General features: G+C 35.2%; 1 protein-coding gene across 1 annotated transcript in view; it reads left to right on the plus strand.

Moving 5' to 3' along the window:
* Positions 1 to 16,269, plus strand: part of ABI3BP (ABI family, member 3 (NESH) binding protein) — a 153,518-nt gene that overhangs the window by 35,951 nt on the left and 101,298 nt on the right. The window contains exons 6-10 of the mRNA XM_009324030.1: positions 607 to 668; positions 6,428 to 6,479; positions 7,562 to 7,624; positions 8,708 to 8,803; positions 11,548 to 11,625. Coding sequence (XP_009322305.1) covers positions 607 to 668; positions 6,428 to 6,479; positions 7,562 to 7,624; positions 8,708 to 8,803; positions 11,548 to 11,625 — 351 coding nt within the window. The remainder of the gene's footprint in view (positions 1 to 606; positions 669 to 6,427; positions 6,480 to 7,561; positions 7,625 to 8,707; positions 8,804 to 11,547; positions 11,626 to 16,269) is intronic.

The following is a 16,269-nucleotide window of genomic DNA, read 5'->3' on the forward strand; positions in this document are numbered from 1 at the left end:
AATTTCAGAGATTAAATCCATGGGTTACTTTGTTCATATGTTGAGATAAAGGAAACCATGTCAGACCCAAAGAGAAGTGATATGCCTGTTCTGTATTGCCAGTGCTAAATGTGTATTTTTTTAGAAGAGTGCACTTAAAAGCGAGACTAACTATTGGAGACCTTAAAAGATGCTGCTTTTAGCCAGTCCTAGTACCAGCCTGACAGATGGGATGCAGAAATTCCTCTTTCAAGTTTCTTCCTTGCATATTAGTCTTGTGGTTACATTAATTTTATTAAAGAATCCTCTTAGGCACCTCTGACTTCTCCTTAGTAAGTCCCAAAGACCACCTCAGCTCTCTTATCCCTGTTGGAGGAGAACAAGAGTACATTTCATTTCTTCTCTATCAAAATGTGAAGAGGAGGCTTTGCAGATGAATTAATTAAACTGGAGAAACAGGACCAAACAAAACTGTTACATGTGTTTTTCTACCTTGTAATTAATCTACCTTGTAATTAAGTCTTTAACTTTCATAGCTATTGAAAAAGGTGAATAAACTTGGTTTGCTTTGCTTTGGACAAAACAAAAAGTAATTCTGTGTATTTATTCCTCTTTCTGTCAAATCAGATAAAAAAGTAAATGGACAACTCCAGAATATGTACAAGTTGGTACCTAATTCCCAAACACAGGTATGCAAAACAGTCTTGTTTTTTATACCAGATTTGTATTTTGTATGGTCAAATTTTTGCTTCTCTGTTACAGTAAAGTGAGAAAGAGATTATGGCCACATATTGCCAATATAAAAAATCTGTTAAATCTAAGACTAGATAACTGATTATATATGTGGATTGATAAAATGATTGAGAACTGTAGCTGAGATGATTACATCTACTGATTCCGGTTTAACAAAGATGAAGCTGATGGTTTCCATGTGTAGATTCTAAACATTAAAATTTGCTTTTCCCTTTGTAGCAGCCAGGTTTGTTAACCTGTGATATTTCTGGTGGTCAGTTCATTTTGTGATACGGTAGTGCTGTTATTTTATAGAGTAATCTTGTGTATACCCAGGTCTTCTAAAATCATTAGTCATCCCATTGAATTCACTGACAATTCTCATATATGAGGCAAGTGTTTACAGAACCAGAGGAAGCTGGAAAGGGCAATTGAACTTGCTTATTGAGATTGCTAGGCAGTTCATTAAATCCTTGCAGGTGGCAAGGTAGAATTTTTAACTTTCATCAAAGCATTTGAAGATTTTTTTTTTAAATAAATAAATATCAATATTTATTCATTCCATTTTTTTTTTCCTCGTCTGGCATTGCCATAACAGCTATCAAGCAAGCATGGGTGGGTTTCATACATTCATGGATTTACATACACAGATACTTTTTGCTTCCAAGAGCTGAAGCAAAAATGAAGGATGTGTAGATTGAACCCGGTAGTAGACTAGCTTTAATACAGTGAAAAATAGACATTTTATTAATAACTTCTGAGCATTACCTCCTCTTCTATGAGATCAAATTGGTTTCTTCATATTTCCTTTCCTTCATTTTTCATCAAAGTGCAAGTTTCAGCAGCTAATCTTCTGGGGTTTTTTTGTTCTGCTTTGTTTTCAAGGTACTATCCATGAGGTAGACTATGGGATAACTTCCCAAGAAAAGTTGTAGAAATCCTTGTTACTTCAGACATTTTTAAGGGATGACTCACACGTGACTATTGTAAGGGAGCAATCCATTCTTCACAATTCTCTTCTGTCTCTGATTTTCCAAGTGTTTTCATGGTAGGAAACAGTCATGTATGGTTTCTCATTGTTCATTCTTCACATTGTACAATACTGTAAATGGTCTGTAATTATCAGACCTGGAATTCCTTCAGGAATCAAACCACAGTCCATTACATACATTTTCTTGTAGGAATAATTAGGTATTCATTTAGGACAGTAATACTTTAATTATAACATTACATACAGAGTTAGAGCAGTATAATGCTTAGGTTGTTGGAAACATAGTCATATCTCACACTCAAGAGAAAATGTTTTATCTGTGAGTAATATGAAGCCAGTTGATTAGATACTCAGGAAGTGCTCATCTCATTATGTTGTTGATGAAATCAACTTTACTGTTCTTCCCATTGGTCTCATAAGCATCTTTAAAGTTACGCATGACAGCCCAAGACCAGGTAATTCATTCTGGCATCTGGAGTGCAAGCTGAGTTCCTTTCTTCCTCTTAGCAAACCCTGTGTGCCAGGACCCTGACCCTGTTATTCTGCTTCTGTGGAAGTAGGGATTCTATTTATGCAAGAGAAGTGCTGAGAAAGTGAGCTAAAACAGTTTTCCAAATATTTGCACAGCTTAAGCATGAAAGGAGGACTGGAGCCAACATCTAGTCTTTTTAGTCAGCTTCACAGGGCTTAGCTCCAGAGCAGTACTGCTTTATCACCCTCCATAGAAATATCATGAAAACATTCCATAGATTATTCTAAAAATTCTCTTATCATTCTCACTTTAGTGGTGCAAAAAGTCATAAAACTAAGGCTGGGAAGCAGATAGTGGCCAGCTTTTAAGTTTACGTTATTACTTCAGTTTCCACAGTATTAGGTGGGGTATGTTTCAGTGGTGCAATCGCATCATCAGTGCAAAGCCAGAATGAGTGTTATTTAGGCCAAGCTTTGTTTGTGCCTTATTTTGCTCCAAAGACACAACTGGCTTATATCAGCATGGTTCTAACTTCTCTGTAAGGAGACATTTTTAAAGGCTGTTTATTAAAGCAACATTACCGATCCATCTAGTCATTCTGCCCTTTCAACATCGGTCACGTACCAGCTTGTGTTTCTTTTGGCAGGTTCATCCTTTAAGTTTGACTAAGCTCCTGGGGCTGTGTGAGCTACAACTAATGAGAGGGGAAGAAAAGGAGAGCTCTAGGGATGGTCATTTTTTTTCCCTCCCTAAACAATGGGTGGTGGTAGGGTGGAGATTGTGCAGTAGAAATTTATTTCCTCTTCTGTCTGATTAGGTTCCTGTAATTTCATAATGTCAGTCTGAAAGGTGGGGTCCTCCTCAATTTTTCCAGCCAAAAAGTGGGACTCATAGCTTCTATCATTTGTTAAACTCTGTAAGAAAACGTGCCTGCTTCTCCAAAACTTATCCAATCCAGGTTGACTGTGATGCTTCCTTGAGGAGTGTCTTATATGTATGCCAGTTATTTGTGGCTTTTTGGAGTACTGGAATATAAGAGAGGCAGAAAGAACAAGTGTCTCTTAAAGTAATGTTGCCATATGCCATTTGACAGAATGTCTGAGAACTGCAGTCCTTTATGCAATATGCCATAGGTATATGGTCAGAAGTTAAGATGCCTGACTTATGGTATAACTTACATCTCTAATTTTCCTCTGAAATTAAGAAATACCTTATTTGCCATCTTCATTTATGGAGATGCCACAGTCTTTTTAATAACTAATGTTCCTAATACCTATATGCTCTATATTCTCTGTCTGGAAAATACAGTTAATAGTGCCATTCCTACAGATGACGTGCTCGTGTTTCTGAAATAGTTTGTCCAAGCAGTAAATTTTACTAGACATAGAAATATCTAAAGTAGTCACTTTCTGGAGACTAAGAGAGGATTGACAACATGCTGGTAGATTTCAAGTGCAGCACTTGCAGTTTCATGCAGGTGAGCCATATAATTACAGCAGCTGTGGAACATGGATTTCATGTCAATGATTTGTTCTTGAGTGAGAAACTAAATTTTGAATGTACTTTAATGTATTTAGCATTTTCATATTGCTGTCATTACAGTCATCCATTATTATTCAACAAAGAAAGGATGCTTTTGTCAATATAAGAACTTTTTACTAGTAAAAGGACTGATTATAATTATGATTAGAAGTTGCGCACTGGAGTTACACGAGTGCTCACTACAACTTGAGAGCTGTTTATTTGATTGTAGGGCTCCTGATGAGAAATACAATAAAATGAACACCTTCTTCCAATAAATGCATTTCATCCCACTTGTTAGTCACATGAATAGCAAGGTTACTTCAAAAGCTGATCATGTGCAACACAATTTTTTCACTAGAAAGCAAAATAGAAATGTAAACCTTGTTAATAATAAAGGAAAAATAGTAAGCAATAAAAAAAGGAATATTATTTTGTATCCTTCATTAATGACAGTGATTGAAACCTCCACTTAATTTCAAACCATGTTCATGCCAATGCAAAACTGTTATTAGGAAGCAGAAAGTAATGGCTTTCATAGAATAAGCAGCCTCCATCCACTTCCCTGAGGAAAGGACCATCTTTCTTGTTGAGATTTGCCTTCTTGCAGCTTCTTAGGCTTTGGTATGTGTTTGATGTGTATCCAACCATTGCTTTTAAAGCTTTTTTTTTTAATATTTATAATAGAGCAAAAATAGTTATCCTTAGGTAAATAATTAAAGCTTTGTCATCAAATGCTGAATTTTCATGCAAGTGTTCTTTCACATGAAGTAGACCAGATGTCACAAACGTTAACTGATTCTGAGTTTAGCAGTGTGCATTTAACAGAGACAGGTAATTGTTTGAATTATTTTCTTTCTTGTAACTCAGATATAACTGAAAAAAAATCCACTTTTAATGTATTTAGTATTTTTATATTGCTGGGATTACAGTCTACCGCCTCTCATCACCTGAGTGTATTATTAAGCTTTCAGAAGTTGTTCCTAGTACCCACGCGTGGTAGTGAATACTGATTTATAATCTTTGGGATCAGCTGTTTTCATTACAGTCATCCATTATTATTCAACAAAGAAAGGATGCTTTTGTCAATATAAGAACTTTTTACTAGTAAAAGGACTGATTATAATTATGATTAGAAGTTGCGCACTGGAGTTACACGAGTGCTCACTACAACTTGAGAGCTGTTTATTTGATTGTAGGGCTCCTGATGAGAAATACAATAAAATGAACACCTTCTTCCAATAAATGCATTTCATCCCACTTGTTAGTCACATGAATAGCAAGGTTACTTCAAAAGCTGATCATGTGCAACACAATTTTTTCACTAGAAAGCAAAATAGAAATGTAAACCTTGTTAATAATAAAGGAAAAAATAGTAAGCATAAAAAAAAGGAATATTATTTTGTATCCTTCATTAATGACAGTGATTGAAACCTCCACTTAATTTCAAACCATGTTCATGCCAATGCAAAACTGTTATTAGGAAGCAGAAAGTAATGGCTTTCATAGAATAAGCAGCCTCCATCCATTTCCCTGAGGAAAGGACCATCTTTCTTGTTGAGATTTGCCTTCTTGCAGCTTCTTAGGCTTTGGTATGTGTTTGATGTGTATCCAACCATTGCTTTTAAAGCTTTTTTTTTAATATTTATAATAGAGCAAAAATAGTTATCCTTAGGTAAATAATTAAAGCTTTGTCATCAAATGCTGAATTTTCATGCAAGTGTTCTTTCACATGAAGTAGACCAGATGTCACAAACGTTAACTGATTCTGAGTTTAGCAGTGTGCATTTAACAGAGACAGGTAATTGTTTGAATTATTTTCTTTCTTGTAACTCAGATATAACTGAAAAAAAATCCACTTTTAATGTATTTAGTATTTTTATATTGCTGGGATTACAGTCTACCGCCTCTCATCACCTGAGTGTATTATTAAGCTTTCAGAAGTTGTTCCTAGTACCCACGCGTGGTAGTGAATACTGATTTATAATCTTTGGGATCAGCTGTTTTCTTCCTTTTAATAAATGTAGGGTCCATTCATGTGTTCCTCATTTTCGTGGTATCAAAATGCTGGGAAAGATTCATGCTTAGGCAAAAAGTGATCTGGGTCAAAGACAAGTGAACAGCAGAAAAGTCCAGGTATTTAGCATAAAAATGTGAGAAGAACATGGGTGGCTGGCCAATTATACTTTGGAAACAATTTCAACAAATAAAATGATTCTGAGTTAATCTACTTTAAGCACACTATGCACCCAGGAGTGCTGATAGTTTACAAATGTACACCTGGTTCTGAAATAGTTTGTGTTCTAAATATACTATTCCTGAGAATATAATTATATCCTGTGACCAAATTTGTAATTGCATATGTTTCAGATGTTTTGTTGTAGTTACATTTCAGCTTTTCTTAGCTTTCTGGGCTAGTCCCCAGTGAGTGCTCAAGAGATTCTTAGAAGAAAAAAGGATTGGGGATTCCTGAGCTGTCAAATACTGTGTTTTTATGGAGCAAAACATCTCAAGCTGAAAAAAGGAGATCAAAATGCAATATTACTATACTAGCCCATGGGAATTAAAGCAATAGCGTAACCTTCAGTGACTAGGGCCAGAGCCATATCCAGTGTTAACTTGGGGCCGGCGCAGTATTGGATTAGAGCCCTCTATTTTTGTTACTAATAAAGTTCAATTACTATTATGGCAGTTATCCCAAGGCTTTGTTTTTTTTTTCCTTCTTGTCTCAGCTTACACTGCGTGATAATAAGAAGTTGGTCCCTGTCACAATAATCAAACAAGGTAAATTTGTATATTTTTTTAATTGATTCTTATGCTCTGCAAGAATAAATTAAAATTAAAATGAAAAAAAATTCTGACTGATGTGAATGTCATGAAAGTTTCCTTTTATAATAGGTGGAACCTTACAAACTACCATATCCTTTAATTACAAATACTATTAAACTGTTACCTATCTGTGTTAATAAAATGAGCTATTACATTGCATTATAAACAATTACTTAGTTGAGTCATTGAATGGATACCAATCAATTCTGATCGCTGCTAGTATCCATTCTTTTTCTCTTTCAATTGGATTGTCCAGGTATGTTGATCTCCAGCTGTGCATAACTTGATAGTCAGGCATGAAGGGTAGCAGTATGGGTAAGATTCATGCTACCAAACTTTTTCGTGGGTATCTTCAGCTAAGTCATTGACTTAGACTCCCTTCTTCTCCTTTTCCTGGTCAGTGGAGAGAGATATCTACAGTAGACTTAAACATATTGCCCTTTAGAAATGCCTGTTTCTCTCTAGTAGTGAGAGGCAGTATAGTAGTGTAATCTTTGAAAATTAAGTACTTAAAGACAGCTGATAGAAAATGAGCTGCAGATTAAAACTTGCTAACAGAAATTGTATTGTGAATAATTTTAAGTAACAAAATCAAGCAAATTATCTTTGGAGGTAGTTCACAGTTCAGGGACAGGAAAACACTGGAGGGTGGTGTGAAGGCAAATTACAATAATTACCATTAAAACATGACTGCAGTGGCATTTACTTCACATGAATCTTTTTTTAAGACTTGTGAATGGCAAGGAGCTGGCCCTATATTAACATAAGCATAGAATGTCATTTTTCACCAAGGATATAAAACTGATGTGCTAGAGGAAAGAAGAGATGCACCGTTAAGAGATGATGTAGAGGAAACACAGTTTGCAGTCTCTTAAACTGAATGCAAATAGAGAAAAGATTAGGATGGTGTCCTCATCTCCAAGTATTAAGTTGAGGGAAGGTTTTCAGAATGCTGAGGCTTGTATCAGGTGTGGTTTTGTTTCTTGTTTTGGGGTTTTTTTTAATGATTTTCTAATACCCCTGTGTTGTCTCCACAGTTATTCAAAATCGGACGCAGTCAAAAACTTCAGATAGTTCTTCTCTGCCAGGAGCAATATTAGGTGACTAGAAGATATTTTTATTATTTTTCCTCATCTTTGCCTGAAAATTAGAACTGTGTAAATACTTTTAATTTTCTTCATTTTGATAGTCCTTTCCTTGCATATCAAAGGGTATTTTGCAGCTGGTTCAGACAGTAATTGTTATATTTTATGGTGGTACAGATGGTTCAAGGATGATGTAGCCTAAGGGAAATAGAATCTTTTTATTGTCATAGTATTTAAAAGAAGATGCTGTCACTGTTTAAGCCAAGAAGTTCTTTCATACTTCAAGTAAAGTTCTGTGGCAAAGATCTTCTTGAGATCAGGGGTTGTTCTTTTTGCTTTTTTAAGGTAGTATAACATGCCACCTACAGAGACAAACCTGTACTGATATATTAGGCTATGGTGATGTATATTATAACCTTCCTTGCAATTAGAGCTTGATGTTAGATCTCAGGGCAGAACTGTTTCCCTCAAGCCATTCAGTTTCATGCTTTCTGTTCTTGTTTGACATATAAGAATACACAATATTGGCTTAGAACATAAAAACGGTAAAGTCTATCACATAGTGCTTAGTGTGGTGAACTACTGGTCTGCCTGAAATAGATAGGAAAGGCTCATTGCGTCATGGACCTTGTGATCAATTTATTCCTGGATTCAGGAAGTCATTTAGTCCTTTTTATATATATATATGGAAGTACTTTCTATAACTATATAACTTTGGCTTAAGTTTGCTTTGTGTGAGTTTTAATGTATTGATGTGAATCAAACAGATACTTACTAACCGCATTTGGTGTTGAGTCTTCTTGGCCCACCAGACAGAATGTCCCAGCATCTGTGATACTGCAGTACTCCAGGGTTGTATGCTCCAGTACTGAATTGTTTTCAATTCTGCTTAATTGTGAAATGGTGGTAATACAGTGAGTGGTATAAAGGGGAAATAGCACCAAATGGCAGTGATAATTACTGAATAGAACTAACTCATTTCCCAGATACTCAGACTGAACTCCCAAGGATTCAGTAGTAGTCGCTCACATATCTCAGAGGGCAGACTGTGTATTTTTCATCTCTTCTGGAATTAATGGTACACATCTTTCTGTGTAGTGCACCTTATTGTTCCAGGTCTCAATGAAACTCAGCAGAAACTTCCTCCTCTCCTGACAATAGATGACATACCTCAAGCATCCAGGAAAAAACTGGGTAAGCAGAAACAAACTAAGCTTGTGTTGTTTATGAGCAGTTTCAGAAGCGTAGCAATGTGAGATATGTATGCAAGCAGAAAAGTCCTTTTTTTTCCTCTCTTACCTTCTTTTTTTCTATTTGTTTAATTAATGATTAGCTTGGACTTACAAGGATTCATAGAAATTCACTTATTTTAAAACATCTGAACAGGTTTTTTTAAGGTATTTTGCAGCCATTTAAAAGAAAATACAGTAGCTTTGATCCATAGAGGAAAGAAGGGAAAGCAGTCATGTTTATGGTCTTTAGGGGTTTTGTTTTGTTTTACAATGTAACTTATTTCTTTCATAGGTTATATCTCTCAATATATGTCTTTAAAAATGGAAATTTGTGTGTCCATTTGAAAGACCAGATTTTCAGTGAATTTCAATTATATGAGTTCTGGCTTGAGTATATGTGAGAAATTGTTTCACGAAGAGATTCTTATTTATTATCTGTAACTAAATCCATGAAAAAATGGTAGCCAGAAATTAGAACATTTCAGTACAGGTTTCATGTGTATCTTGTGAATGTGCCTGAAACCTGCAGGAAAAAGATTAATTGAGGCTTAATTAGCATATCATCTGTGAATAGCATAATTGTGGGAAATACAACTATCTTTAAAAACCTTAATAATGCTCCCAGTGCATCTTTCACAGATCCCTTGAGTAGAGTTCTGGAGCTGATGACTTTTGGCCTGGCTAGTCTTAATACTTAATCTGAACTCTGACCATCTGGGTCAGAATTTTTCCTTTCTTATTTCCGCTTTGTTTAATTTACTGTCACTCCATTGCTGGCCATGGCACATTATCAGACTGGCTTGCTTTGCAGTGAGAAAACAGCAGTGCTTGTTCCTGTTAAGTTACTATGTAAGTTTAAGGGTAGAGCTACACAGTAGAATAATATTTGAATGTGTTTGAGTAAGAATATGTTTGAACTGAGGCTGAGTTCCTTAAAAATTAGTATCTGGAAGTATTTATCAGCATTTGACAGACAAATGTTATTAGCATCATCTGTGGCTACTGAAAATTTAAGCTAAGTGGAAAAATTTAATTGCAGTATTTACATTACAGAGCATTACTGGTTTTCAATCATGATGATAAAATTAATCACATCGTTAACTTGATTACTAATACTGTCTTTGAACAGCAAGCATAGAAAACAAGGTGTTTATCATTACTAGCTTGTTTTAGCATGTGTATGATGTGCAGGTAACAAAGGTACCATTAAAACTCAGTAGACCATATTTTGACAAATCCATTCTTCATAACCCTTCTAGTAAACCATATTTTAAGACCTCCAGTATTAGCTTTGGACTACAGTATCTAGAACTTTTATATTTGTTTTCATTTTCTACCAGCAAAATTATATCTTTCTGCAGGAAAACAATGTTGTGTTTTCAGATAGGTCAAGGTTCAGTAGTGTGTGCAGTAAAAATAGTAGAATGTGACTATGAGCAAAAGATGGGGAAAAAGACAAAGGTAGCTTCAGTTGTCCTAGAGATGTCCAGTTACTCAGCTGGCTGAGCATAGAACTTGGACTTTTAAATTTAAATGCTCTGATATGTTCAAAATAGATAGCTAGTGTGATGCCAGTTTGGAGCCACTCTTTATGGTAGATTACACAAACACCTTTGTGAAAATAACGAGCGCAGACAAGTGATGTTTTGTTCTGTTCTGTTTACTATGTGTTGCTTACCAGAGAACGTGAAGTACATGTGTGTACACACAAGGGACTACTGGATTTCAAAGGAGTGTAAAACAAAGTAATTGCTTGGAAAGCAAGAATACTCTGAGAAATAATTTAAAAGTGTAAAATAATTGACAGAAAGACATATTGTCCAAATCTATATAGATATCCTTCACTGATGCCCGAGAATGACGTGTGTCTACAATAACATGCAATAAGGCTTATGCTGTGTGTGAAGTTATGACTAATTATGATTTGCTGACATACTGCAATTATTCTAATTCTCTATTATTTAGAAGAGTCAAAATAATGCCTCACAGAATATCATATTTATTGAATTCTCAAAATATTTTTTTTCTGTTTACTTAGTCAAAAACTTACTAGTTTTTTTTAAAAGAGTAGTAGTCCAGAAAAAAACCCACAAAACATAATGCCTGAGTCCTCAGTGGGAAAAAAACCAACAGGTGTATTATTCAAGTCAAAATTAATTAATTTTCCCTATATACGCTGCTGGAATATCTTTATAGCTTTTGGAATAGAATGTTATTGTCATACCACTGTAATTGTTAGAAGTAATGTAAAGGAAAATATGGACATGACTAGTGGGAGAATTCCATTGTATTTGAAAATTTATTAGACTATTCTTTTATAATGCTTAGAACTATAGTACATCTTTGAATTTTGAAAAGCATTTTTGCTGTTACTGCTCAAATGCTAGACAAATGAAAAGCACTGAAAACTACTTTCACAGTGCAAAATAATGATTCGTAAGGCATTGAATTCCTTGCTATAAATTTTATTTTTAAAGACTCTTTTAATGAACAAAACAATACCAAAAATGCATGCGTTTAACATCGCTAGATAGATGCTTGTACTGATTGTGCAGTGGAAGTTCATTGATTCCTAAAGGCATTCAGCTTCCCACATTTATCCATGTTGGTTTACTTTGGCAAACTGAAGTGGGACAGAAATAAATTTGTAGTAGAACAAAGCAGATACAGCTTTGCAATTACTCTCTAATGTCTTTGTCCCTTTAGCTAAGAATGAAACTCGAGTATGGCCTGCTGAATCCAAAACACCAGAAGTTCAAGAAATCTCTCCACAGTCCCTCCCAGGTAATGAAAATTCCATTTTTAGAAACTCTGTGGAATATCTTTGCCAAATATATAAACTAAAATTAAATCCATCTTTGTGTTGCTTAATCTGCAGTTAAAGGCAGTAGTTGGAAAACAGGAGGATAATGTAGCTGAATGGTGGTAGATGTGGATAAAAATCTGAATCTAATTTTGGAGGAAAGTTTCAGATACTACAATTTTTAGGTTTATAAAAACACTTAGAATTAGAACCATATCTTTGTGGGGTGCTGGATACCTCGAAATTGTGAAAAATGGCAAAACGAGTTTTCTTGTGATGCACCTCAAACTTCTGACTTTCATGAAATATATGAAGAAGAAAATTAGGGATAAGAGCATGATTGTGCAAAATGCATGCATGAGATTAAGATGGAACAGTCACAGTAACAAGCTCTATTTCAGAGATGCAGAGGATGACAGCATGATGTTCCATTTAAGTTCAGTTTTGAACACATTAATCTTGACCACACTCTCTCTGTGGACTTACTGGTCCTATTAAAAGTAAATGGGAACTGTTCACATACATGGGAAAGGAATATAAAATTTGATCCTAGACTCATATTCTATTATGAGATGTTATGTGTCTGTGAAATGTATGTTAACTTGTATATTTGGAAGACTGAAGTTTTTTATCATCTACTTGTGGCTGAAAAAATATTGCTTATTTAAAAGGGCATACACAGGTGCTAATTTCTTAAACTGTTCACAAACATGAAGTGAACTTTTAAAACTCGCAAGATTTACTGTCTTCGTTTGCTTAGGAAACAAGTTAGTGTAACATAAATAGACTACTTTATCAAGTTGTATGACAAGTATAACCCTGTATTTTAGCATTTGCAATCTGAAGGCAAAAAGATTGGAGAGAACTAAATTGCTCAGAGTCAAATGATGAAGATTGACTTTCCACCCACTTTATCGACCCACATTTTGGAATTGTTGAAGAAGACATATGCCTCTCTTCATTTTCTGTAGTCTGGCTTTTATTCTATAACTGAGACTGAAGTCTTGACTCTGCTGTCACGAGAGACAATAGTTGGCTTGTGCCAACTTCTTTGCTGGGAGAAAGGAGGCTTGAATGGTGGCAAGACTTCAAAATGAAAAAAGAATTTGAGGAAAAAATACAGTGAAGGTTTGCTTTGGTTTAGTTTAGTCATATTTTGTGATCTTGCTGGCGTTACTCTATTCCATCTATAAAGTATTTCCTGGCTGGCTGAATAGTGTAGCACGTTATTCCTTTGATACCACACGATTCACACAGATACTGCCCTTAAATATGACTGCGTTTATTTTATTCCTTAAGTATATCAAAGATACCATACTTCACATCATCAGACCAACTCAGTCTTTAATTAAAACAAATAAACAAATAAAAAAAGAAAACCCTCCCAAAGAATATGTAGGGAATAAAAGAGATGTAGGATGAAGTAATGCAGCAAAATCATGTAATGATTGACAACCATCTTTTAGATTAAACAATCCATAATTTTTTTTCTCTGAAAATGTTTGCAGAATTTTATTTTCCACTAAATAGATAAGTGTATTTGCCAAATTTTAGTTTTAACCATCAATTTCTTTCTGCAAAACCTTCATATGGATAGCACTTTTCTGTTCATTCTAAATATTAAGAGGAAAACAAAGGTGCTCCTGCATAGGAATTTATTATCAAAGGGGGCTCTGAACTTTACAAGTTTAGCATATGTGTAATAAACAGCTTGCTTTTAATTGGAAATGTGTGGAAACTTTTTAAAAAAACATAAAGAATATTATTTTTTCTTTTTTTTTTTTATTTTACAGTTTGAGGTCTCTTGTGGACTTAAATTCTGCAGTTATTTTACTAAATTATTTACCTTGTCTAAGTAACTGCAGAAAGCAATCTACAAATATATTCTACAGAACATTGCCATTTTGTGAAAGTGAGAACTGAATGCATAAATTTATGTAATCATCTCTCCCGCAAAATCCTAGTCCTCAGGCTTGCGTGCATCTAATTAAAATACATCATTCCTTGTGCTGGAATTTACTGGTTAATCAGGTAAACAGTGTGAAATCTGACACCAGAATTGATACATCACCTTGGGAGGAGAGAATCAGTCCATTCTGTTTCCTTTCCTTTGTGTTCTGGAATTATGTTTATGTACCTGGCATGCAGTTGTTCTAACCATAAACATCATCATCTCTAGACATAGCACAGAATTATATGCTTATGAAGTTGGATAGCGTGTTTTGTTATACATGATAATAATTGGCAAGTACTGTGTTTTTAGTGACAAATTATATATAACCATTTGTTACAGCTAAACGTGTTCTTATTGCTATCACACCATTACTTATTTACTGAAATATTTAGAATCATTTTCATCCTCCACTTCGTGCTTCCTCTGTAGCTTGGCTTCCACGTGTGGTGGAAGCACGCCTTTTCTATGGCGATCGTTCCTTTCAGTCATTCTTTGTTGATCACAGCACCAGTGTCTCATGTTAAAGTATGAGTATGTCACACTATTTACACTAAAGAATGTATTCATTGTGGTTAAAGAGAAAAAAAGAGAGAGTGTCAGGAAACAGTGAAATGAAAGTGAATCCTTTAAAAGAAAAAATAAGTTCTTCCAGTGTAATTTCTGTCTAGCCATTGCATATGCAAAAATAACTTGAATACTTAAGCATTTGAGCCAGACTTTCACAAGTAACTTAAGCGAGAGATCTGAGCACCGTCCTTCTGCAAGGGTTGCATATGAGAGACAGGGTAATATATAGGCATAATTAATTGAGTTTAGCAATAGGATCTACTTCATTGTATTTCATTCAGACTTCCCTATTTGAAGACCATGCTGGATTCTTTGAGTAAGTCATAGTAATTATTTACTGTGAAATGTTTAAGGACTGGTGCCAGAAGTGGCACAAAACGCTGATTTAAAAGGAGTTGTGTGCTGTAGCAGCCATTGTGTCATCAGTCATGCAAGAAGGGAAGAAAGGAGCTTGAAGTATTTCAGCAAGCGGACTATCTGAAAGGCTCCATGAGCTGGGCCACTCTTGTGTTCCACTGGGTCTTTGTCAAAGGGTGTGTTTTGTGACGTGATGTGGTTCAGTAACTTTTTTGGTGTATTTGTCAGCCAGGCATCCCACCATTTTCTTAATTTCAGGCCTCCCCTCCCTTGGCATGCACTTCTGTGGAAAGACTGGTTAGTAAGCTCTTCCATGCTTTGTTTTTGCCAAGCTTGTTACAGTATTTTCCACGTAGGACTAATTTATTCTTAACACAACAGCACAAGTTCATAATGCCTTATTTTTTCCCCTTCAATCTTTAAAATGCTGTCTAATATACCTCAAACTACCACTACATTTTTTTCTCTCAGTTGAATCAAGTGAGAGCCTTTTTATTAACTTCACAGGGAAACTGGAGCTAACCAACTGTTAGAAATAGCACATTTGTCTAGGACATGGAAGAACTAGTTTAAAAAAAAAAAAGAGCAACTTCTCTATTTATGTAAGGGTTTGTACGAGAAATTTATCAAAGTAGATTTGTGAAATAGAGAATAGGCTTGAAATGAAAAGTACCACCTGTGAATCCAAACTAGGGTTAAAGTTTAGTAGGAATAACTCCTTTGTTGCCATGTTTCCCAAGTTCTGTTCCTCCTGTCCTCCTTCTGGCCCTTGAAGGTTTCCCCCTTGTGCTCACGTGGGATATGAGAAGGAGTGAGATTATTGCTTCCATCAGAATATCTTAATTCCAGTTGTGGAGAAAGAGAGGAACATGAATGAGAGGGTCAAGAGAAGTTAAAGGAAAAATAGTGTAAGAAATGTTGCTGAATGTATTCTTGCTGTTTTCCATGCTGTGATAGTAAAGTAACTTACCTTGCTGGTCGTGTTAACCATTTACTTTGCAGCTACCATTGAACCAGCACATTACGCCTGGTTTACCGGATGCCCTGGAAAAGTCAGAGGCATTTCTCTCTTTTTCTCTAATTTAGCTTTTAAAACCTAAACTTTCTGCTTCCTGTATCTATTTTTACAAAAATGTCTCCTGTTGTTTCATGTCATCCCTACAATGTTCTGTGCAAAACAGAGAGCCTGGTTTCTTTTGTCCCAATTCTAGGCATGCTTTTTCTTGTTCAGTTTGCTCAGCTAACTTAGCTGACAAGAGACATGCTTCTTACGAGTGTAAACCATCTGACCTCTAAAAAAAAACCCCAAAGCATAATGAATTCTAAATTTGTGAATTTGCTTTTGGTGGGTTTGTTTGGTTTTTTTCATGATTACATTTCATCCATAAGAAACATTAGCTTTTGAAGTACTTCTGAGGTACTTCTGAGGTATGTTTGTTAGTTGTGGTTTCTGGGTCTCTTATGGGTGAATTTTCTCCCACAAGCTTCACAGAGATAAATTGCTTTAACTTCTCTGTAGAACGAAATCCTCCTTCCACTAATGACAGTAACGGCACTGTAACTGACTTACTAAAAGCTGAATTGCGTCCTAATAAGGCAGTGTCTGTGGAGATTCCAGCTTTTGTGGCACTGAAAAGCACGATACTCCAAAACAGAAAATAGTATAATGGTTGTAACTGTAGTAGCATCTATGTAACTAGAATCTGGAAAACAGCATGTTTTCTTCAGGAAATGAAATAAGAAGCTT

The sequence above is a fragment of the Pygoscelis adeliae genome, unplaced genomic scaffold (assembly GCF_000699105.1).
Source record: "Pygoscelis adeliae isolate BGI_AS28 unplaced genomic scaffold, ASM69910v1 Scaffold55, whole genome shotgun sequence".
NCBI classification, from domain to species: Eukaryota; Metazoa; Chordata; class Aves; order Sphenisciformes; family Spheniscidae; genus Pygoscelis; species Pygoscelis adeliae.